The sequence below is a fragment of the Littorina saxatilis genome, linkage group LG6 (genome assembly GCF_037325665.1).
Source record: "Littorina saxatilis isolate snail1 linkage group LG6, US_GU_Lsax_2.0, whole genome shotgun sequence".
Classification (NCBI taxonomy): domain Eukaryota; kingdom Metazoa; phylum Mollusca; class Gastropoda; order Littorinimorpha; family Littorinidae; genus Littorina; species Littorina saxatilis.
The window spans coordinates 41,678,892-41,704,175 of NC_090250.1; the positions used below are offsets into that span (position 1 = coordinate 41,678,892).

At 44.7% G+C, this 25,284-nt stretch overlaps 2 protein-coding genes across 3 annotated transcripts in view; one reads left to right on the top strand and one right to left on the bottom strand.

Moving 5' to 3' along the window:
- Positions 1-421: 421 nt before the first annotated feature.
- LOC138969243 (tRNA (carboxymethyluridine(34)-5-O)-methyltransferase alkbh8-like) lies at positions 422-20,401 on the bottom strand. The gene is made up of 11 exons (XM_070341987.1): positions 20,276-20,401; positions 17,558-17,801; positions 16,816-16,947; positions 15,954-16,151; positions 15,416-15,486; positions 12,090-12,309; positions 5,838-5,865; positions 5,152-5,209; positions 2,687-2,842; positions 2,211-2,360; positions 422-1,853 (listed from the first exon to the last, which is right to left on the bottom strand). Exons 1-11 carry the CDS (start codon positions 20,393-20,395, stop codon positions 1,137-1,139), a joined length of 2,094 nt encoding a protein of 697 aa, XP_070198088.1. The 5' UTR covers positions 20,396-20,401; the 3' UTR covers positions 422-1,136.
- A 195-nt stretch (positions 20,402-20,596) lies between these two features.
- Positions 20,597-25,284, top strand: part of LOC138969244 (THO complex subunit 2-like) — a 65,790-nt gene continuing 61,102 nt past the window's right edge. For both annotated transcript variants that reach the window (XM_070341988.1, XM_070341989.1), the window contains exons 1-5: positions 20,597-20,673; positions 21,910-22,057; positions 23,352-23,403; positions 24,413-24,483; positions 24,841-24,962. In XM_070341988.1, coding sequence (XP_070198089.1) covers positions 20,609-20,673; positions 21,910-22,057; positions 23,352-23,403; positions 24,413-24,483; positions 24,841-24,962 — 458 coding nt within the window. In that variant the 5' untranslated portion in view covers positions 20,597-20,608. The remainder of the gene's footprint in view (positions 20,674-21,909; positions 22,058-23,351; positions 23,404-24,412; positions 24,484-24,840; positions 24,963-25,284) is intronic.

Below are 25,284 nucleotides of genomic sequence, written 5' to 3' on the forward strand. Positions count from 1 at the left end.
AGTATTCTCAAACAAACTTGGTGTATTTTCAGAAAAATGAGATTACTCCACACAGCATTTGAACATCCATGATTAAAAAATGCTTCACACGCGTCCGTCACACTGTTAATTAAGTTTACCTATACATTTAAAACAAATGCTTTTGACCAAAACAGTAATCATGTGTCAAAATACTGGATCGGCTTCGGGATGGGCTTGTGAAGAAAAGTAGTCTAGGAATTTTTATCGTCGTATTTATTTCCCCACTGACCGTACTGATCGTATTCTTTATTTATTTATTTATTTATTAAGGAGATTTTTATAGCGCATAACTAAAAGCACTATGCGCTTTACAATATCACTAGGTATAAGCACACGCAAACATACTCTGATTAAATAGAACTTAGCCTAACAAGACATACTAAGAACACTTAACATTTGAGTTCATACAAAAATAGAGAATTACATTAAATACTGGACAAACGATTAAAATAAGCTTACGGCCTACACCGACTACAATGGACTATTTCAAATACAAAAATTTAGTTAACTATAAAAGGCAATGCATAAAACTCCATAGTCCTAAGAAGGTAGAACAAATAAAAAAACATAAAAGACTATTTAACTATAATTACTTCGTAAAAGATAATAAACATGGAATACAAAGCTGTATTCTTGACAATCATGCGTACAAAATACGGCGAAATCGTATGGGTTCCCAGGTCTGAGTGTTCCTGATTTGTATGTGTGTTTGTGTTATATTTATTAGCCAGTATGACCACTCATCTAGCAGTAGCAGAGAATTAATAATATACACTTTTCACGTGTGCACGTTTTGTCACAAATAAAATAAAAATAGAATGCAATTTTGTTGTCCAAGTTTCACTTTTATTATACATAGATTTTTAATTTATGGGCACATTTTCCCCTGTGCATAGATATCATTCAGTAAAGTGTTCTCTCTTTTTCTCTGTCATGCTCTCCTTCTCTTGTATTCTCTTTTCTCCATGCTCTCTCTCTTGGCACCATGATTTTTATTGTCATCTTTGCACCAAAAGTAAAGCTAACTTTCACTTCACACAAAATTGAACACATGCACTCGCACATACACGCCCAGCATTTCTCGCACACACAGCGATTCACACCACACACACAAATCAGCATTTTTCAAGCTCCACACACCAGTTGCCTTGATCATAGTAGCTTCGGTTCACCACACAACCTGTCACCTCCGCACACAGAGAGTCCAGCTCCCCTTGTTTGAACACGTGGTAGTATCGGTGAAACGTCTGACATTCTTTCAATTCCACGTTTCCAGTTTTCATTTCTACACCACTGGCTTTCTTGAGTTGCCAAGGAACTAGCATATCCTGCTCTTTGAATTCTGTCCTGTTCACGTGAACCTGTAACTTTTTACTATCTGTTCTGTATTGAGATAAATTACTGTTGGAGGAATCATCAAAGCTTAGCTCCCCTGTCTGGTGTAAAGTGCCAGGATTTGCACTGCTATCGTCTATGTCCCTTGCACATAAACCATTGAAGTTGTGCTCTAATTCAGTTGTTTTCAAATTGTCCCTGTGCACATTTCCCTTTCCAAACTCTACACTATTGTCACATTCATCTGAAATCTGGTTTTGTTTGGGCATATTTTTGCTTTCTAACTCAGATTCTGAACTTTTCCTTGCACTGGTTTGGTCCTGTTCCTGATGTTTTTCTGCGTCTTGCTTTTGCTCTTGCTTGTATTCCCTACAAGATTTCAGGTACTTAGACTTTTTGTTGTCTTTTTCTTGTTCTTGAGCCCACACGTAGATCAGAACATGTCCTCCTGGTCTCAGGATTCGAACCAGCTCCTCAATGGCTTGTTTCCGTCTTACCTGGTGAAAATGCAAACAATCACTGTCATTTTCTAGAGGTATAAACTACGTGCACAACTGATCACACAATTCTGTATAATGCTAGACTCTCTCAGGAGTGTGAAGTCATAGTCAACATTTTAAGTCACACCAGCAAACACACCCAGACACAACATTTTTACTCTCATGAATTTAATGTGTCTAACTCATTCTGTCCCATGCTTGATAAATGCTGAAAAGCTCTTTTAGTCTACGCTAAACGATTTTATAGCATCACATTGCACAGTATATACCTCTTGGCTTCAGTGGTTTTTCTGAATGCTTACCTTTCAAAATGTGAAAGCTGTATCAACAGACACTCAACAAGTTTACACTCACCTTAGTGGAGAGATGATGGATAACCGCGATGCACAGGCCAACGTCTACCGAGCCTGAGCGTACAGGTATGGCCAGCACATCTGCCACAAACACCTGGAAACCACGGTGCTTGCAGATACCTGCCAATTTCTCACTGCGATCAGACCCAATCTGCACATACAGTAAAAGTTGTAACTGCCTTGGGTTCTGAATACATATGGTGTTGCAGGAAAGTCTTCCAACTCCTTGTAAATTTATCCTTTTTCCCCCCAGAGCGCCCAACACTGCCCGCTCGAACTCCCATTCGTAGATCCCTGAAACACCCGCTGTATACAATGCTACATATGACGCATATCCGTTTCCATTTCTGCTGGCTTCCTGCGATGTTTGCGCATTAATAATTTTGGAAAACTCTCAGTATTTACTTTGATCATTCTTTGCCCATTAATCACAAAACACACACACACAAAGAAGTTCAGTCACACACAGATAGATACCTTGCAGAGATGTGGGTTGACAGATAAGTATTTTCCATTGCCACACCCTATGTCTACAAGAACAGAACCAGGCTGCTGGGCCCGCAAGAAGTCTGCGATCTGAGGCCAAGGTTTGTGTCGCGTGTCGCTGAAGTGGTCTGCAATCTCTTCATAAACCTTCACATTTCAAAGAGAAGACATTCAAGTTCAACCGTATACGTGTACACCTCTGCAATCTCAAAGCACTGATTTATTTTCTTTGAATTCTCTTCTTGGTACTGCTCTACAAATATCAATTAGAAACATAACTGAGAATATTTCAAAACACTCAAAAGTGTCATAATCGGTTCAGTGAAACCCTCCCTCCTAAGACCTAACAAAAATTGGAGAAAATAAAAGGGGCGGGGATGTAGCTCAGTCGGTAGCGCGCTGGATTTGTATCCAGTTGGCCGCTGTCAGCGTGAGTTCGTCCCCACGTTCGGCGAGAGATTTATTTCTCAGAGTCAACTTTGTGTGCAGACTCTCCTCGGTGTCCGAACACACCCGTGTGTACACGCAAGCACAAGACCAAGTGCGCACGAAAAAGATCCTGTAATCCATGTCAGAGTTCGGTGGGTTATAGAAACACGAAAATACCCAGCATGCTTCCTCCGAAAACGGCGTATGGCTGCCAAAATGCCGGGTTAAAAAAACGGTCATACACGTAAAATTCCACTCGTGCAAAAAACACGAGTGTACGTGGGAGTTTCAGCCCACGAACGCAGAAGAAGAAGAAGAATTAGAAATATAACTGAGAATATTTCAAAACACTCAAAAGTGTCATAATCGGTTCAGTGAAACCCTCCCTCCTAAGACATAACAAAAATTGGAGAAAATAAAATCTTAACAGGAAAGGGTGTTTTATAATGGAGGTAAACTTACATATGTTGTGAACAGAAAATAAAATCTTAACAGGAAAGGGTGTTTTATAAAGGAGGTAAACTTACATTATGTTGTGAACAAAAAATCTGAAAACTAAAGTCTAAGAGGGGTTCCACTGTACACATTTTTCTGCTAACTCCAAGACAACAGCAAGTAAGGCGAGACAACAGCAAGTAAGGCGAGACAACAGCAAGTAAGGCGAGACAACAGCAAGTAAGGCGAGACAACAGCAAGTAAGGCGAGACAACAGCAAGTAAGGCGAGACAACAGCAAGTAAGGCGAGACAACAGCAAGTAAGGCACATTGATTAAGCCTTTCGCTTCCGACCGCGCATTTAAGCGCGGTCGGACCCTCACAGCAGTCGGACGCCCTGTTACTCAGGGGAAACAACCGAGAGTCCGCAGTTGCCTCGTTTTCGATAGCCAAGATGTCTGCCTCCATGTGGGTGCTGTTTTGAGTGAATTCGATTGATTTTGACGGATTTTATTGCGTTTTTCTGGACATCTTTGGTTCGATTCTCTAACATGGCGAATCGGCGCTATACTGTTGAGGAAGCTGTTCGTATTTTGATGGATATTCCCGGCAATGGAGATGAAAGTGAAGATGAAAATGTGGTGGGAGGCGAGGGAGACATTGTTCAAAATGAAAGGGAAATTGAAAGTGACGAAAGTGAGAGTGATAATGATGATTTTGTACAACCATCCACGTCGCGTGGAAGGGGGCGTGGCAGAAGGGGACAAGGCAGGGGTGGGAGGGGTGGGACAGGTAGGAAAAGAACCGACACAGTTGATAATTCTCGTCAGGAAGATCCAACATTTTTATGCAATCTCAATTCAACACACCCTATTTTTAGAAATATCGTCAAAAATCTCATATTATGGCTAACCTGTTGAAAAAAAAATAAAAAATGAATAAGGCATATCTCAAAACTAAAATCATTCAACTATGCTGACAAAAGGCCAATAAAAATGTCTACATTGTCTATATTTTCACTAATAAACTGAATAAATTGGATTATCCGCCCCTTGCGTAAAACATTGTCTGCCCCTTTTGAGTAATTTGTGGTATTATTGGAATCTCCAATCATATACCTACACATACATATATGTTTCTTTCCCCTACTGTTATCCTAACAGTTTTTATGCACTCTCAAATCAAAACACTCTTTTTTTACCACTATCCTCAAATAGTTCCGGAAGTCAAGGGGTTAAGATGTACTAACAAGACAGACTTCTCCCGCCATGCACAAATTATTCTCATCAACAAATTTCTTATCTTTATCAACAAATGTTGATGAACACAGAATTGTCCTTATCACGGCAAACTCAATTTTCTCAGCTCATGTGTACATATGATATACTACAAGCAAGAAAACACTAATTCAGAGGCAAAAAAAAAGGAGCAGATCACTTAAAATTATGACAGGTTTAACACTATGGTTGTAAAAACTAATTGTTAAGTCTCCCTCCTTTTAAAGACCTGATTTTGTCAGATTTGAGGGGGACAGAAAAGGGGTGTTCCACTGTATTATGAAGTAAGATGATGAAAGGAAATGTGCAGCTTACAGAGTGGACATGCTGACTCTCCAGGGCTGATGCTTCCTTGTCCGTTTTTGGCATGAAGCTGAAACAGATGTGAAAAGCATGCTTTGTGTCATGTCTACAGAAATGAAATAAATAAATTAAACCGCAAGGGGACAGAAGTTAAAAGACCCATGATAGTGTCACAAATGCACACATATTTGAATATCTTTTATGTGTATTGTTTCCTATACGTATTCAGGCATGAGAATTGTCCGCCGAAAGGCAAATTTCCGCCGAATTTTTTGTTTTGTTCCGCCAAAAAAGCAAAAGTGTCCGCCGAAAAAATGAATGAGGGAGGCAAAAATGGTTCTCAAAACTGAATTTAATGGCAAACTTGGAGCTCAGATGACACCAAATTGCACATTTTGGGTTCTTTGGAGAACATTTTTTTCGGGGGGGGCATGCCCCCGGACCCCCCTAGTAAGGCTAGGCGCTTCGCGCCGTCAACTTTGATATTACTTACACATTTTCAGCCTTTTTTACTTTTTTCAATTCCCATGCCTGGTATTACTCAGTGCCAGAATATTAATGATGAAACACTTCGCATGCCTTGGTGAATTTAAGAAACGCAGAATTTACTAGCAGTAAATATCTCATTGAAAGCTCTAGGTACTGGCGTAAACATCTAATGATCTTATCAAAAGCGCATACTAAAGCATAATGCATACCTTTCTTTTTCATCAGTTGGTATCACACCTGTAACAGGCAAAAACAAGAACAGATAACTCACCTGGCTTAACAAAGAAAGAAAGAAAAAAACAAAAATGTTGTGGGTTGTGTATTGCCTGTTTGAATTTGTTCCACATAATTGTTGTTTTTACTTTTATCTTCATGCTAATAGTTTAGCAAAGTCTCTAACAAGGCAATAAAATGTTGATTCCTGCTCAGGTGGTGTTTGGTACGATGGACCCACATGTTTAATGCCCCACACCATCTGGACTATGTAGTTATGCATAATCTGGCAAAACTGGTGGAATATTGCAAGGTAATGGTCAACAATATCACTTCAAGAAGATGAGTGAATCGAAAATTTTATTGTAAATTTTCATTTAATAAATATACCTACCCGAATCACATGTAGCATTGACACAATCGGAGATGCTAGGTTCTGAAAAGGCTAACCGTCTAAGGGAAGCAACCCCAACCACAAAAAGTGTAAACGTAGCCATGGTAATGACCATACACCCGGGGAGTTACCTCCCATCGTGCATGCCATGTCACTACTGCTACTGAACACGTGGTTCATATCATTCGACCTAAAGAATAAATTCTCCAAATCAAAAGCGGGGTTGGCGGGAGGGAATATACTATGTGATTCGGGTAGGTATATTTATTAAATGAAAATTTACAATAAAATTTTCGATTAAATTACATATTCCTACTCCGAATCACATGTAGCAGATTACAACAACAAGGCGGTGGGAAAGAAAAATCTAACTCACTCAAAAAACCTTGCCAAAAACCTGGACCGCTGCCAAAGAATCAGGGCGGTCCCAGTGGGAAAGAAAATCTAACCCACTCAAAAGCCCTTGCCAGGGCTGGCCCACTGCCAACAGGCAGTGAGGGAACCAAGGAAAGTCCTGATTGACAGCCGAGAAGTATCTCAGGCAAAGCGAAAGAGACAACCTCAGAGATCCAGAAAGCTGTGCTCAGCACTTCTTCCAATCTCCTAGCCGTAAAAAACAGCACAGGAATAGACCCAAGCCTTGAATTAATAACCCTGGCGAGCCAAGGGAAAGACAAGCTTCCCCCCCCCCCCCCCCTTTTATTGGAAGGAAATGCTAATGTCCTGAGAAGATCCGTGCGTAAGGTTGTCCCCTCAACTGAGAAGGACGAACCCCCGCGGTGACCTTAAGACAACCATGCCAAAGTCTGCAAACCTTGGGATGTAGTAAAGCCCAAAAGGCTTGTGAGAAAGAAGTCAGCTCAAAAAAAAAAGAGTGACCAATCCCCACGAAAGAGCGAGAGAGAGACATCCAAGCACTAAGTACCAGAGTCCACCTCGAAGAGAAAACTCACAAATAGAAGGTCGCCAGTCATCCCCTACCAGTCCCTGCGAACGCAGGGAGAGAGGTAGCACCCGACAGCAGCCACTTACGACTGTGCGTAAGCTACCGGAAGTGAGGACCCACGGTGGTCAAAAACCGATGTGACTGGCAACCATAAACAAAATGGCTAAAAGCCAGAATGTTCCCAAAACAGTCTGCTTGAAGGTAATCGAGAGTGAATCAAAAACCGAAAGCAGAAAACCAAGACTGGTAAACGTAACCGTGAAGCCAGCCAGCCATAAGACTCCCGAAACCAGAGTTCTCAGGGAAAAAACAGGCAGTTAACTTCCTAGCCAAATCAAGAGCCTACCTGAGTTTGGCCAGAAACCCAGAGCGCGTCTGTCCCTGTCTGAAGACAGAGTCCAACGCGGAGAAAAACGGACAACCGCCCTAGACAAAGTTGCCTTTTGTAGCCGGGCGACTGTAAGGAAACCCGACCCAACGGACGTCATCCGGACTCGCCTCATACTAAGATGAGGAAGAAGAGAGGAAAGGCCCAAGACTGAAGTCACAGGAACCGAACCTTAACTAAACCTCTGCCCGAAGGAGAAGAGTAGCCAAAACCTGAGAGAGAGGAGGAAAGCCACAAAGAACTACTCCTCAAACATCCATTGTCCAAGACAATGCCCCCTCAGGAAAACCTGAATGTTACTTCCGAGGCCAACTCAAGTGAACCTTAAGTTTGGACGAAACACCAGAACGCGTCTGATCACTAGAGAAAGACAGAGTCCGACTCGATGAAAGACAACAAGGACCAAAGTCCGAACGTTTGTGGCCAAACAGGGGTAACCTGAAGCCAGAGAACCCCACAAGCCACAAGAAACGGGAAGGCAACAACCACCATCGCCGCAACGTGGAATGGCTGTTGCCCGGCCAAGGCTGCCTATTGGCTGCCAGCTTAGCTTAACCAGAGGAATGAGCATGCTTCTGCTAAGCATGTTTCTGAGTATGCTAGCCCTACCTTCCTTCAACCTTTGTAAAGCAGTCAGAGACCTGGTGATCTCTACTCGACTGAATCTCTACTGCAGGCAAAGTTTAAGCGACTCTCTTTGACTGTTCAGGGAACTGAGAACGCGAAAGAAACGAGTCCCTCCGACACCCGCCGTACGAGCGTAGAGAAGGAAGGGCAGCCTCATCTGCTCCATGCTCACCCTAGCAAGGGCTGGCCAACAGAGTAGAGAAAGGAGGCAAGTTCCAAAGGCTGAATAAGCAAGAAGGAACAAAAGGTGAAGCCCGTGTAGCCGAAGCCAGCCAAGGCTGAGCATGTTCCGGAACTGAACCATAGTAGAAACAGCGGCAGAACCAAAACACTAGAGATACCACCTTCGGGAGGAGATGGCCTAGCCAAAACCTGCAAACCGTGGTACCTACAAAAGGTGACTAAGGAACCGGAAGTAGAAAAAACATCCTATCTTCACGGAACGGAAGTCCGACATCGACAACAAAGTCAACCAACAAGGAAGCCACCAATGTCGATGCACCCAAGGGAAATCCTGAGCCGAAGCTTGAGCTGCGACGGAAATCCAGAACGTGTTCGATTGCTGACTAAAGACTGAGAACCAGAATAGCTCAGCTACGAACGCAAACCGAAGTCACAGTTGCTGGTGGTAAACTGATGAATGAGATGACCGGAAACCGGAAAACCATCCAACCGGAAAAAGACCTGACTTATCCCCCTACTGACGGTCGTGAATAGGGGAAACGTCCAGGGCCACCCGAACTGACTAGGCAGTAAACGCAACACCCAACAGGTAAAGTGAAGACTGCCCCGGCTGAGGCTAAAAGCCTAAATGCCCGTAGGCCAGCCGCTGTTCCTCACCCACCGACCTCCGAAGGAGTGTCAGGAAGAGGAGAAGTGTATCCGAACAGAGCCGGAAATGCAGCAGACAAAACCGCAAAAAACGGAAGCGAAAGATGCATAGAGTAGACTGAGGCCGGAAGCCCGAACGCCCGTAGGCCAGTCCTCTGTCAACTCCAGTCAAAACCGCAACGTGTACTTGAAATGGAGGACTTATGCTTCCAGTAAAACCGGAAACACCACGCCGACAACGGCTGCCGCACTGGTGAAACACAAATGCCCACGACGGAACAAGAGTGAGACAGACCAGAAGAGGACTGGGGCCGGAACCCGAACGCCCGTAGGCCAGTCCTAGATCAACCCCAGACAAGCCACTACGTGCGCTTGTGATGGAGAACCTATGCTTCCAGACAGGAAGTGTAGGAGGCCGAAGCCCCGCCCGGGAAAACCTTCGACGTGACCTCTGCCGCAGCTTAGAGGACAGCGTTAAGCCTTTTTCCCAATAACCAACACGTGTGGAATCGCTGACGACAGACTGAATGTCCGACACAACCGGCGAAAAAACCGAAGTCCACGTGCTGGTGGAAGGCCGGTGAAACGGCATAACCGGAAAACCGGAAATCCGTCCCCCCCGACGTCGTCCTAACTCATGCCTCGACCAGGCTAAGAGAGAGAAGACGGCAAGTCTGCAGCCGCAGGCACCGGAACGGCAGTCGACGCGACAACCGAAGGTTGAAACGCTGACTACATCGGCCAGAGCTGAGACACCACCTGCCCGAAGGGCTGGCGTTGCTCCTCAGCTACCGACATCCGGGAGGAAGTGGAAGCGAAAGGAGCAGTAAATCCGGGTGGAGCCGGAAAGCACCAGACGAGACCGCGAAAAGCGGAAGCGCCGAATGCGAGGACGGAGGCCGGAAGCCCGAATGCCCTAAAAGGCAACGTCCGGTCAACCCCGGAAACGACCACAGCGGGTGCGTACGTCAGAGGACCTATGCTTCCAGCGAGTGCCGGAAGCGCAGCGCCAGAAACGGCTACCGCCATTGCTCCGCCACACAATGGTCTTCGAGGAAGCCAGGGTGTGACTGAACAGAGGACGAATGCCCGGGGGGCAACGTCCGGTCAACCCCGGAAACGACCACAGCGGGTGCGTACGTCAGAGGACCTATGCTTCCAGCGAGTGCCGGAAGCGCAGCGCCGGAAACGGCTACCGCCACTGCTCCGCCACACAATGGTCTTCGAGGAAACCAGGGTGCGACTGAACAGAGGACGAATGCCCGGGGGGCAACGTCCGGTCAACCCCGGAAACGACCACAGCGGGTGCGCACATCGGGGGACCTGGTCAACCCCGGAAACGACCACAGCGGGTGCGTACATCGGGGGACCTATGCTTCCGGCGAGTGCCGGAAGCGCAGCAGTCGGAAACGGCTAGACAACTCCGGAAACGACCCCAGCGGGTGCGTACGTCGGAGAAGTAGCCGGAACCAACTGCCGCCATTGCTCAGCCACACAATGGTCTTCAGTGAAGCCAGGGTGCGACTGAACAGGGGTTTGCGGGTCGTGAACCCGCCGAAAAGAGCTGTGTCCCAGCAGGGACTGTCCGACGGCCTCACGAGGGCCTGTGGACCAGCTCGACTTACTTGAATCGCCAACCACAGCGGTAGAAGACGAAGAAGCAAAACATCCGCCCTAGACAACGTCTCGGCCGGAAGCGTCAAAGAAGCCAACAAGGTGACGTCGCCCACAGACAGCGGGACCAACGGAAGACGCAGGCTTGGAACGCGAAAATTTCTTCACAAAGATAAAGCAGACACCTGCAACACCTGATCTGCTAACGGCAGAGAAGGCGAGGAGAAGAAACAGGACGTACAACAGTATATGACTGCCCCACAAAGTGTTTGTTCGAGGCAGAAAGAGTAACGAACAAAACATAACAAACATGTTAAATCCGAAACCACGACCAGTCCTACGGACTGGTAGATACCTGCTAAAGCCTAGCCAAGTAAACCACTGTCAGCAACGCTGATACACAAAATGGCGGCCAAGCGATAAGTTACTGGACAAAATTTAGAAGTCCAAAACGGACGAAAATTAAGCAATAACAAAAATTCCTGTCAAAGTAATGACGAAATATGAAATGGCTTACCAACTAACAAAGCAGAAGGCAAAAACGCAGGTAAAGTAAGGAGAACCTCACCATAACATAGGCCTAGCCACATAAATAAGCTGTCAGGAAAGCTGAGCAACCGAAAGTGGCGGCCACAAGATAAGTTACTGAAACGCATTTAGGAGTCCAAACGGACAAAAAGTCAGCAACTATAGATAAATTCCTGTCAAACCAAAGACAAGAAGGAACAAGCTTACCACTAAACAAAGCAGCAAGCAAGTAAGAAGGTAAAATTACGTTTACCTCCAAAATACATCGGCCTAGCCACAAAAATCTGTCAACTCATGCTGACAACAAAAATGGCGGCCAACAGTAGTCACTGAAATATCACAGGTCCAAACACGGACGAAAATCAGCAACTACAACAAATTTCCTGTCAAAATAATGACCAAAATGGAAAGAGCTCACCAACTACGAAGCAGGAGGCAAGATAGACGGTAACGTGGCCGGTGGGTGTCAAAACAACACCAAACAGCGCAGCCACAGGGGAGCCCAAAAATCAACAACCTGCTCCCTCGAAAGCTGTAAGGTCGAATGATATGAACCACGTGTTCAGTAGCAGTAGTGACATGGCATGCACGATGGGAGGTAACTCCCCGGGTGTATGGTCATTACCATGGCTACGTTTACACTTTTTGTGGTTGGGGTTGCTTCCCTTAGACGGTTAGCCTTTTCAGAACCTAGCATCTCCGATTGTGTCAATGCTACATGTGATTCGGAGTAGGAATATGTAATTTAATTAGGATTACAGTTACAGCAAATTGATTGTGTGCATGTGCTAATGTATCTGAATGCACCTTGTGACTCACTGAAGGAAATTGTATGGGCCACTTTTAGATTTTATGCTCCAATTGTGGGTTAGTAAAACAAATCCTGCCAAGGATGTCTTCAGTGACAGGTAGCACTGTACCTGCAGTGGCAGAGAGTTTTCTGAAGGTGAATGATGTCCTTGTTCCTCTCACGGCCAGCGTAAGGCCACCACCTGCTGGGGAGGGGATGATGTCTGACTTTCTAGGTGTGATGCCGTGGGACCAGATGTATCGAGACTCTCCTGTCATCACCAGCAGACTACGTGGTGGTAGCAGCACGGACAGGTGTCGTCCATCAGGATGCCGAAAATCCATTATTACCTGGGAAAAATGATGGGAAATATTAGAACAAGATGTATAACAGTATGCTATAAAAAAAAAACTGCAGCGGTCACGTGGTGCGCGGTGGGTTATGGGTAACCAAGTGGGTTCAGGGCATAGCAACGGCTATGGCGTCTGTTTTTTAGCTTGGTTACGACCCTTACAAGGGCAGGTAATTTGAGTAGTGTTTCGACATCTAGCATGTGAGATTGAGGACAATGCTTTTATGAGAATTGCGGTAAGAATATTTAATTTAATCCCGATCGCACCACCCCCACTAACCACTGGCTGTGCACTGACGCCTGCCAAACAGATAGAGCCCTGGAGGGGCCCCCTGCCACAACAAGAGTGGGGGGTACAGGGGTGATGTGATAGGGAGTGTCTCATTGGGGGGAGGGCTTTCGCGCCCCCCCCCCCCCCTTCCCTTTCCGTACGAAGATTTCTTCGGATAAGGAGCACCCTTAGACGGTGCCGCCTTATCACCTTGTTCTTTAGGGCGAGAGGAGCTGTGCTGCTTCTTGCTCTTGAAAGGCTGAGAAGACTGAGACTTCTTTGGGATTTTAAAGGAAAATCCCACCAGATGTCTGTCTTTAGCCTCCTGAACTTCCTGCTGCCTTGCGTCAAGGGCCACTCTCCCAAGAAGAGAGCCCTCAACGAAAGGAGAGGAACGAAGCGAGTCCACAGTAGACTGGTGTGAAAACCCCGCTTGAGAGAGAAGCAGATCACGCTGGGAAAAGACAGCATGAGCATACAGCTTTGCTGACATGCTCATCCTCTCAGAGTTCACCATCCCCAGAGCCGCAAGCAGTGTGGAGATGTCACTGGCTGAGGCATCCTCTCTGAGCCTAAAAGGCTCCAAAGAAGCTGCAACCGCTCGTGTGAGAGCCCGAAGCAGAGTCTCAGCCATAAAAGCCAACTCAAGATCGAGCCTACCCATCTCCTCAAGTGAGGAGAGAGAAGAATCCGAGAACGAAACTCCCTCCTTTGCGGAGGGTTGTTTGGGCAACAAAGCAACCAACTCCGGCGGAATCGGAAATGTCGCCCTTGGCAAAGCAAAAGTCTGAACAAAGTTCCTAGACTTCACACTCCAGTCCAACTTTTTCTGCACTAACGGAGAAAAAGAAGTGGACTGTGCGCTCGAAGCCAGCCATGGGCTAGCAGAAGGAGGCGCTGGACCATGCGCATGCAACAAAGGAAAGGAAGTAGGCAAAAGACCGCTCCCCTGAGGAGCCGGCCGAGCCAAAAGTTGCGACATGTGATAAGCCACGGCGGGAGATTCCACAAAACGAAACGATTGTGATTCATCCCGCGAGGGCCGAAAATAGTCAGCAGCAGAAGGGGGGAAAGAGACACCCTGGCCTGAATCCACCACCCCCTCCGGGAAATATTTCGCTGCCACTGAAGCCGCTCTCCTCATAGCCTGTCTAAACCCAATAGGCAAGGCAACAAACTCCTCTTCTTCCACAGAAGAATCCGAGTCACCACCATCCAATGTGTCACCACACAAAGGAGGGGAGACAGGAGAATCAAAAGCGTGCCCCGACCCCGCTTGCCCACCACCACCACCACCCCCTTGCCCCAAAGGGGAAGAGGAGTAGACAGCCGGCACAGCACCCTGCCGAGAAGGAGGGTGGAAGGGGGCACCGAACAAAGCCGCGTCATGCCCATTGTTCCCCGACTCCTGTCACTCCTGTGCGGGAGCCTGGCCCCAGCCGACAAAACCGGTCTGACCAGCTTGAGCTACCCCGCACCCCGCGTGAGGAGGGAGGTGGCCCGTCGCTGCAGAAAACGACCCCTGAGAGGGGTAAGACGGAGTGAGAGACGTGACCGTAAACGGCCGCCCCCACCCGTCAACTTGCTGTAGTCCTGTAGTCCCACCACCCACCCACCCCAACTGGGGAGGGGGGCGGCTGCTAGCAGAGGACAATAGCGGTACAGACTGAGACGCCAGTCCGACAGCGCCCACCCGATCCTGCCCGTAGGGCGGGAAAGAGTGTGTCGCTGCCCCAGCCCCCACCCAATCCCGCCCCGAGGGCAGGAAAGGGTGGGCGGCTGACACAGCCCCCTGCCCCCAATGAGGCAGAGTGGGAACAAGCCCAGGCTGTGACTTACCATGCCCCCCCACTCCCAAACGGTAAGAGGACTGCCTGCCCGACTCAGCTGTGCTAAAAGCAAGGTGAGCGGGCAGAGGCAGACAGGGGGCAGACCCCCTCTCCTTACGGAGAGAGTGTTCCAGAGCAACCGCCGCACTACCAGAGGCAGTGAGGGTTGAACCGAACAGCGATGTCCCTTACTAGATGAGGAACGAAAAGAAGTGTGGCCGTCACCAACTCCCTTGCAGACCAAACTATATGGCAGTCGACAGGAGTTGGAGAAAACGACAACATTTATCACCAGTGCTGGACTGATCGTGTAACCTCTGCGAACGCCAAGAAGAAGAAGGCCCAGGCTGATTAGCCCCATCAGGGGAAGCGAGCTGAGGAGGACCTGAAACCGCCCTTGGAGGGATAGGAACATCAAAAGAAGTGCTATTTGACGGATCTTCGACCCGCATGATAGGCAAATCCCCGTTCTTAGGTTTACTCTTAGGTTTAGCTTTCTTAACCGGGCTAAGAGCCTTGTCTCCTTCCAGTCTCGCGCTAAGTTTAGCTTTGTTGTCGGCCATTTTAAAACCGACGAAAAACAGTCACCCAGAACGAAAAACTCTGCGTGCCTGTTCAACACAAAAAGCTATCAACCAAACAAAAACAGAAAGATCTCACCAAAAGGTAGATGGACAGGTAGACCCACAAGAAACAACTAGTCTCACGGACAAGCCGGCATGCGAAGGTCAAAAGTGAGTGACAAAAATCGACACGTCCACCGTGTGCTGTCAAAAGTCGAGAAAATGATTATTCCGGATGCTGGCGCTCACGTGGTGCGCAGGGTGTTATGGGTAACCGAGCAAGGTCAGTGCATAGCAACGGCTATGGCGTCTCTTTTTAGCTTGGTTACCACCCTTCTAAGGGCAGGTAATTTGAGTGGTTTTTCGACATCTAGCATGTGAGACTGAAGTCAATGCATTTGTGAGAATTGGAGTAAGAATATGTAATTTAATGACCTTTACCTGTGATCCACAGCTGAGAGACATGATGCCATCTTCGAAGGCTGAAGGCGTGTCAACATGTGGAGGTATACCTGCCCACAAGCAAACCATCACCATGACTTTAGCACAATCTCTCAGCAAAATAACAGAAGAGACATCTCTAGCTGTGATACAAATTGGTTACAGTTACCTCTGAGTGTTACTGCTGAGGTTTCACAATAACTTATTAACAATGTATTTTCCAGTTGCAACAAATTCACAACTCTATAAAAAATAGTACATGTCTGTATTCCAGTGCCATTTATCTGTAAGATCAAGCATCTGCAATGGACACATGTGTACAGTGGAACCCCTTTTTAAAGACAACCCGAATTCAAGACTTTCTCCTTTTTAAAACCTTTCCTTTTCAGATTTTGGGGTTCATAATCTCTGTACATTCATCCATTTTAAGACCTGATTTTCTCAGATTTGTGTAGGTCTGTGTAGGTCTTAAAAATAGGGGTTCCACTCTGGTAAAGTAGCAGTGGTAAAGGAAACGACTGCACCTTAAATATCTAACCTTGTCCTGGCAGATATTTGTTGACAGTAAGCTGGTCAGGGAAATGTGCAACAATCCTAGTTTCCACAGCTCTCTGAAGAAACTCATTGCATTCCTTTGGTATTCCCTCTGCCAGTGGCTCACTGGGGTCTACGTTGTTGATGCCGTACTTGAATTCATAGCCAAAGTGTTTCACCTCTCTGTGTTTCAAGCTGGACCCTGTCCAATGTAACAAACAATGATTCAATACAACAATTAAACTGACTTGAAATTGGAAAAAGAGGATGCAGTTTCTGCAATGTACATTTTGTTGGCAAGAAAGCAAAGAACGCAATTTTAATACAATTTTTATTCCAGTACATAAGAGACTGAATGGGGAGTAAATCAGTTTTCTTCAATATCGTGTCTCTGCAAGGGCTCCTTACATGATGCTTCACCTAGAGGGACCCTTGGACCCCCTCACTGGAACTTTAGAGGATCTGAAGACCAGGAATTTCATATTCTTGCCTTCAGAAAGCACATTCCTTTCCTTCATAGAACGCTCATGTCGAGGCAATGCCAACTTTCTGAAAATGTCTGAGCCCTTCACAAAACATTATGGTCATATCGGTCAGAAGAATTCCACAAATTCGCGTTGGCACAGATCTGGCAGAACAATTTCTGAACACAGTACCGACAGTACGCATGATAAAAGGAAATTCAGTGCGTCTTGGGACCCTCTCCTTTCAGGTTTAGTGTGTCGTGAAATCCCTCCATGAATTTATAGTATGTACAGGGACGCATAATTTGCGGAGCCCTACTCATCCTAGGTAAAAGAAAATGCACAAACTAAAATTTGTTGCACTTCACAAGAAAATCTCTCACTGGCTGTACAGAGCCTTACCTTTGGCTTCGACATCATGTTCTTCAAAGCTGATTCTCTTCAACAGCTTTTGCTCCATTTCTCCAGTGATAAACTCTTCAAACAGCAGCAGACCTGGAGGTAACTCACTGGAGGGGCTGACATGAGAAGGAGCTGCAAAAAAACCAAAAGTTGCTCACAGTTACAGCTGGCGATATAAAAACATTTAGTCAATATGTCAGCCGAAGAGAATGAAACTGAAAACACTGGCTTTTTTCCCCCCACTCAGACTATTAAAAGTACTGCTTTGGCCCAAACCCTTTGATCGTGACAGCGCAGACTGCATGGTCGTGGTAAACTGAAAAACCAGCATTGCACATAATTTGGATAAAACGGTTCTTCTGTAGTCCTGAACATATTTTTAATTAAAACACAACAAATGTATACATTTTTGGTATCAGGAAATAGTAAAGAATTGTAATTGGTAATTGTAATTCTAATTTCAATCAGATTTTTAAAAAACAAATTAATCACTCAGGATACCATCTCTGAGTCTTCACATAAAGTTGACCAGTGTCCATCCCGGCCTCGAAAGTTAGAAGAAAGTTACAGGCTCAGCAGCATAAATTAGGGTCATTTTGGTTTCTGTAACCAGGACTTTCTTTTTTATTTTATATACGCCTTATGCAAAAAAGACAAGCACCTGGAGCCAATCAAGGGGACTCGCGCTGCGCTATAGACAAGTTATTCATTATTATTATTAATATTATCATTACATGCTCACCACTAGCCACAAAGAACAAATAAAGGTGAATGTTCTGCGAGGGGTCTTTTCCTTCCCTGAGCAAATGACCAGTCAGCTTCTCCTTGGCTGTGGCAGCTGCTTTTGGTTCGTTGTAGCAGACGAAACAGTAAGGCTTTTGTGGAATCATTATGATATCCTGTATTGTGCCATACTGAGAACACAGGCCATAGACTTCATCCTGACTGACTCCATTGTCTAGCCCTCCATTCTGAACACACAAAATCTGCACACACACAAACAAAATAGCAAAGCATATGAATTTAAATGACAACCACTGTTTCATACCAAGTTCACTTGGTGCAAATTACGTGACTATCAGAAACCGTTACAAACCAAACTAAACACAGACTTTTTTTTGGAATGTATATTCTCAATCATTAAAATAAGGTTTGGGATTGTGAATATATATCAGGCCTGGGAATGAGTAAAAGTGGTTTGGGAGTACTGACGGGAAAATGTTGCGTTTTAAGCATTTTTAAGAGCACATGGAGGAAATTTTAGAAAAGGACTTTGTCGTATTTATGACGAAAGGTGTATCATTCCCAGGCCTGATATATATAATAACATGGTATTGTGTTGCTTAGTAATTGATGCATGAATTGGCGTCTCACAGAATTACACACCCCTGAGGAAGGCCTGGCAACAGGTCAAAAATTTGGGCTGCCACTTGACATTCTTTGTTTGGCTTTTCTTTTCCTTGATTTTGTTATATATATATATATATACTAGATGAATACCCGCTTCGCCGGGTAGCCGGCTTCGCCGGAAAGAAGTAGAGCCGAATATCAATCAATCAATCAATATGAAGCTTATATAGCGCGTATTCCGTGGGTACAGTTCTAAGCGCTTGTCGAAGAGTTGTCAACACAGGACTAACAAAGAAACTAACATCTACAGACGGACACGAACCCTATCACACACTAGCAAACCCTGATAAACATACAACAAACAACTGTTTAACAACAATGTACACATCAATAGCTAGGTCCAAACAAAATAATATTAAACACAAAGAAAACACCTCTCACAGAGCACAGCACAAGAATGTCTTTTAGGGCACAACACATCACGTCGAACATGAAAGTCGCAGCCAGCTACGGGAAGAACTGAGTCTTCAACCTACTCTTGAACGCGTCAAGAGAGGGGCTCTGGCGAAGCTCAAGCAGCAGGGAGTTCCAGACGGAGGGGCCCGCGGAGGGGAATGCTGACCAGCAGATGCGTGTGTCGAGCGAGGGATGTGAAGGCGGAGTGGGTCAGCAGCAGAACGAAGGGGACGGTCGGAGGGCTGGGTGTACAGGTCCAGGGAGGATTGAAGGTACTCGGGAGCAGAGTCGTTGAGACACTTGTAGACCAGAGTGGACAGTTTGTTGGAGATTCGGTACTGTTGACAGGGAGCCAGTGCAAGGAGCGAAGTAGGGGGGTGATGTGGTCTCGCTTCGTCTTCCTCAACGTCAGCCTGGCAGCAGCGTTCTGGACTCGTTGTAGGCCATGAATGGATGAGGCGGGGAGGCCAGCCAGAAGGGAGTTGCAGTAGTCCAGACGACTGAAGATGAGGGAGACAACCAGCTTGACACAGGCGTCGTGGGTGAGGTAGCGACGGATGGAGGCGATGCGTCGTAGGTGGAAAAAGCAGGTCTTGATGATGAAGGAGATGTGTGTCTGCATGGAGAGAGTGGAGTCGAGAAAGACGCCAAGGCTCTTGACAGCAAGGGAGAATGGAACAGTCGCGTCATCCAGCTGGAGGTCAGTCACAGTGAGGGAAGCAATCTTCTGTCGTGTTCCAAAGAGAAGGGCCTCCGTCTTCTCACTGTTCAGCTTTAACTTTGCCGGGTGAGTGGCGCACCGTACGCCGGCTTTGCCGGGTACCCGGCTTTGCCGGGTGAGTGGCGCACCGTACGCGATTGACGCCACACGAAGGAAAACTTCTAAAAATAGTAACGGGAATATGGATTGAGCGTTGTGGACAGTGACCTTCTAAAAATACTAACGGGAATATGGATTGACGCCACACGAAGGAAGGGAAATAAACGCAAAACACTGGAGAAGATAAGGAAGAGTTACTGGGAATGGATCTGGGAAGATGAAGAGAAAAACCAAAATCGGTTCAGCGCTGTGCGCTGAGAGCACGTATTGAAAATTCTCACCGACCAGGTTGTGTCCGGGGTCTACCTGAATATGCCCACCAAATTTGAAGCAGATCCATATTCCATATTCCCGTTACTATTTTTAGAAGGTCACTGTCCACAACGCTTTCATCCCGGCGAAGCCGGATATTCCCGTTACTATTTTTAGAAGGTCACTGTCCACAACGCTTTCATCCCGGCTAAGCCAGGTATTCCTCTACTTCTTCCCGGCAAAGCCGTGTATCATTCTGCTCTACTTCTTTCCGGCGAAGCGGGTATTCATTCTTGTTCAGTCATATGTAGTTTTTCGGTCAGTAGGGTTTCGGTCAGTAAGCATGACACCGTTAAACAGACAGGTGATGGCCAGAGCAAACTGGAATGTAATTCATGAACATAGAAAAGTGGTCAGTTGACAGTTTTCACTAAGTCTAAGAGTAAGACTTTCATTTGACTTGAGAGATGTGTCAGTACTGTCACTGTCACTTTGTCACAATGTCAGTGTCAAAAAGTGATGCAATTCCCGAGGCCCGGAAGAATACTACAGATCAAACGTTTACAGGTGTTTAACTCATACCGCTGTAGGTTCCTCGCATACGATCACATTTTCTTGTTTTGCCAGTTTGTCTTTGATTCGTGACAGCTTTTTGTTTCGCTTGCGTTCCAGCTTCCCCACGTCTCCACTGCGCGCCGCCATGTTGAAAATAGCTACAAACCCAAATTTGATATAATTCAGCACTTGAGAAAGTATTAGAAGAAGACAGACTTCTAAAACTGATAAGAAGTTATCATATAACATTTATTTTATCTACAAAATAACTAGTTGTGTATAGTAATGGCTCTTTATTGTCATACGCTATCAAAACATTTTGCTTGCGAAGGTAATTGACGTCATAAGCCGCTTGACAAAATGGCGTTGCACTGCCTCAGTGCCGAATCCCTGAAAACGTGGGAAAAGACAGGAAAATATGACTTGTGAGTGGTTGTATAGCTGCTGGAGCACGCAGCACTTAACATGTTATTGTGTCGCTTTTGTAATGCGCTTGTGGGATTGTTTTAACGACCAGCGTACGAAGGAGTCGAAACACTTTGTTTTGCAGCCTGTGCGCAAACACGTCTTTCAATGGATTTTATTCTGTTCCTGCTCTCAGGCTTCATGACAAGTTCATCCCGAGCCCGAGTCAAATGTTGAATTTTATCATAATGTATCGAAAATGTGTTGTGTTTTAAGTCCATTGTCTATAGAGTGCGGTGGCCAGTAAGGCTGATCTCACAGTCACAGTCATATGCGGACATGGCCAGGAAACTGACACTGAAACTGACACTGACTGTAATAACTTGCAGAATGGTGCACTACTGCGTTGTTTAACAAATGATCCTGGGATATATCTTGCATTAGCAACCAGGCTTAGGAGCTGATCAGTCATTTTCAACCAAGATACATGTTTTCATGTACGTTTTAAGTTCTTCACTTGCAAGTTGCACACAGAGAGTCTAGTTTTGTTAAGGTGTATGGTTCAATTGGTTGGTTGCACAACTTGCAGCTAATACTTTTGTAAGTAACAGCTACTGCCGTACTGGAATAGATTATACTTATAGACCAGTTAAAACTGAAGGGAAACTGAACAGCTTTGCCTGAATGTTAACTGGTGCTCTCGGTGTTGGGGTGTAACTCAGTACTTGAACTAGGCTAGCCAGATAAAGTTCTTGGAAACAGAATTATACTGAAATCAAAGTCACCTTAGGATTTAAAGTTTAATTTAAGTTAAATGTAACCCTGGGTCAGCTCTGTCATTATAACAGCTCTCAGTTTTATAACTTGTAAGAAATGTTAAGTCCTTTGTACTGGAAACTTGCATTCTCTCAGTAAGGTAATACATTGTACTACGTTGCAAGCCCCTGGAGCAAATTTTTGATTAGTGCTTTTGTGAACAAGAAACAATTGACAAGTGGCTCTATCCCATCTCCCCCCTTTCCCCGTCGCGATATAACCTTCGTGGTTGAAAACAACGTTAAACACCAAATAAAGAAAGAAAGTCTTATAACTAAGTTAAACATGTATTTATGGGAAATCACTAGCAGTAGCATTGTTAGTATGTTACACACTTCTTGTTGGTCTAAAGAAATCTGATGTTAATCAGTTATTGAGTTAATAAGAGGTACATAGCAAGCCATTAAAGCGAGTAACAATTAAATTTGTTCTGTTTTCAGCGTGAAACACTGCAAAGGATTGTCAGACAATGATCCGTACGCTCCACAACGACAGAATCTCAGCAGAGCGCTCTACGAGCTCTGTGACCTGGTGCTTAAAGGCCAGCTGAAAGTGGAAGCAGCAGCTGCAACGATAGCAGATGTTGCTGTAAGTTTTGAGAAAAAGATGACTTTACACTGTTTTATATTTGGCTGTTGCTGAAGAACCGGCACTCAGGATTAGCTCCGGAAACAGAGGTTCCTTTTTTACATTTAGTCAAGTTTTGACTAAATGTTTTAACGTAGGGGGGGAATCGAGACGAGGGTGTGGTGTATGTGTGTGTGTGTCTGTGTCTGTGCGTGTGTGTGTGTAGAGCGATTCAGACTAAACTACTGGACCAATCTTTATGAAATTTTACATGAGAGTTCCTGGGAATGATATCCCCGGACGTTTTTTTCTTTTTTTCGATAAATGTCTTTGATGACGTCATATCCGACTTTTTGTAAAAGTTGAGGCGGCACTGTCACACCCTCATTTTTCAATCAAATTGATTGACATTTTGGCCAAGCAATCTTCGACGAAGGCCGGACTTCGGTATTGCATTTCAGCTTGGTGGCTTAAAAATGAATTAATGACTTTGGTCATTAAAAATCTGAAAATTGTAAAAAAAAAAAATTTTGTAAATTTATAAAACGATCCAAATTTACGTTCATCTTATTCTTTATCATGTTCTGATTCCAAAAATATATAAATATGTTATATTTGGATTAAAAACAAGCTCTGAAAATTAAAAATATATAAATTATGATCAAAATTAACTTTCCGAAATCGATTTAAAAACAATTTCATCTTATTCCTTGTCGGTTCCTGATTCTAAAAACATATAGATATGATATGTTTGGATTAAAAACACGCTCAGAAAGTTAAAACGAAGAGAGGTACAGTAAAGCGTGCTATGAAGCACAGCGCAACCGCTACCGCGCCAAACAGGCTTGTAACTGTCACTGCCTTTTGCACTAGGGGCGAACTACGTTCAGTTTCATTCTGTGAGTTCGACAGCTTGACTAAATGTAGTAATTTCGCCTTACGCGACTTGTTTTTGTTTGAAAACTTACCAGTTGTAACTTGTAGTTGTACACACACTAAAAAAATATGTTTATAAGTGCAACGAACTGTGCTGTTTTTCATGAAGGGTTATGGAGTTCAATCTTAGACTTGGAAAGGCTTGTAATGTTTCTCGACAAAAGCATACATTCCTGTGCCTGTATCAATACAATGTACTATCATGAGCAACTGATTTAAACGAGAGATGCGGTTCACTGGATCAGGTGTCAGCACTTACAAAACAGTTTGATGCAAAGCAGTATTTTTTCTTTTCTTTTTGTGGTTATATAATTGCTGTCATGGTTTGAAGTTGATTTTGGTTGACAGAGATGATTAAGATATTGTTTTTACTCTGCAGGATCAAGTCAAGAACTTCCCTTCTGTGATGGCTGATGTGCTGGGCATCATAGGTACATTTTCTTTTGTCTGATTTTGCAGCCATCAGTGGTGGCATTTTTTAAGTTCTTTGAATTTAGTTGCAGGTTGGGCAGTTCTGCATGAAAGTACTGTGTGATTGTGAAGTTGCAGAGCTCTTAGTCTGATTTCTTTATTAAAAAATTTACTGTATTTTTGGGACTGCAAAGCACTTTGTAGTTTGTTGTAAAACTAAAAGGTGCAATCCCCACTTTGAAGTTTTAAATAAGAAAAATCCACACAATAGGTGCTTCCGGTGTATTGGCAGCAAGTCAAAGGAAGTGTGATGAAATCTGCATTCTGAGAACTGTTTGGCCATGTGAACTCAGGTCAATGACCGTATTTTCAGCTAAGACCGGCTGCCTGCCCTAGTTTACAGACATTGACCTGACCCAGGGTCAATGGCTGAGTTTTCTACTATGAGACCGACACCTTTTATGTCTGAGAAGGAACTTTGTCCAGGTCATAAAAGCAGAAAAATGCATTATATCACTTGAGAGGGACTGTTATGTTTCTTTCTATTGAGATGTGGGTGCATCTGTCCTCTTTTTAGTCATGCACAAGGCGATACCGGTCAATGGGGTGCAGGGGTTAAAGTTGTGCCTTAAAGTCCCGTAGGTAAGGTAGCTGTTTAGTCATACAATTGCTTTCCTGTTTATGGTGGTCACCTGTAGATGTCTTGTAACCTCTGTTGAGTGCTTGAGTATTGACAACAGGCTAATAACTAGTAATAGTAATACAGTGAAACCGCCCTATTAATACCCCTCGCACCCCCACCCACCCCCGATTTAAGACTTTGAACCTTGGGGATTTTCTGTTCATAATGTCTTGATGTATCTCCATTTTCAGACTCCCACTTTTTTTTGGACCTGATTTTCTCAGGTTTTGGTGGTCTTATTAAAGGGGTTCCACTATATCACAAATTAGGTTTAACATACTGAAGATTCAATGTACAAATATCTGTCCATGGTCTGATGAACGAACGTTTTGGTTGGTTGCTTACAGATGTGGAGACATCATGCAGTGAAGAAAAAACCACGAGGGAAAAGTTTGTGGCTTTGGTGGCTGCTGTTTCTGTAAGTATTTGTTTGAACTTTACAGTAGAAAGGTGCCATTGTACAATATTAACAATAATCTTTTGTTGGGCTAAGTTATACTAAATATTGAACTGTCATTAACTTAGACTTATTGATTCAATTGAACTTTTGTATTCAGAGGAAGAAACTGATGCTCTGAGTTGTAATGTAATATTTAAGGATAGGAGAAATATCAGTATTTTTCTTTAAGTTGTCTACATTCGATTTGTAGAAATAAAGATGAATAAGCTAATAAAAATAAAAAGTCCAGCTATTTTAAAGGGCTGCTACATAGTCTTGATGTCATATAAAATGTTCTGGTAAGAGCTTGCTGAACTAATTGATTTCTTGATTCAGAGCTTGGTGACTGAGAGCCTTTTGAAAGAGCGTTTGGAGCAAGATACGCTAGAAGTGGCCGGCCTTGTGTCGTCAAGGCAACAGTTCCAGCAGAAATATGTCAAGACCAAGACTCGGCTCTAGTGAGTGTTTTGTTGTTAGTAATGTTATGCCCATCTTCAGATCATAAATGTGACAGACTCAATATCCTTGTGGTAAATATCCTTGTGGTAAGCCTTCAGACTTGAAAGTTGGGGGTTCCAATCCCGACTGCGTCTGATGGATAATTTTCTCTCCCAGATCAAATTATGTGCCTTATCTCCTTTCATGGGTACACACAAGTGCAAGACCAGATACGTATGAACAATATCTTGTAATCCATGTTAGAGTTCAGTGGGTTATGGAAACACAAAATGACGGGGGGTGGTAAATCTAATTCTGTCATTGTTTTGTTGTCAAACCTAT

Excerpts from the sequence above, each read along its gene's own strand:
- LOC138969243 (XM_070341987.1), bottom strand. The coding sequence starts at position 20,395 with ATGGCGGCGCGCAGTGGAGACGTGGGGAAGCTGGAACGCAAGCGAAAC. Across the intron at positions 17,802-20,275 it reads TATGCGAGGAACCTACAGCG|ATTTTGTGTGTTCAGAATGG; the intron begins GTATGAGTTAAA and ends GTGTGTGTGCAG. Across the intron at positions 12,310-15,415 it reads CTCTCAGCTGTGGATCACAG|GTAATAATGGATTTTCGGCA; the intron begins GTAAAGGTCATT and ends CATTTTTCCCAG.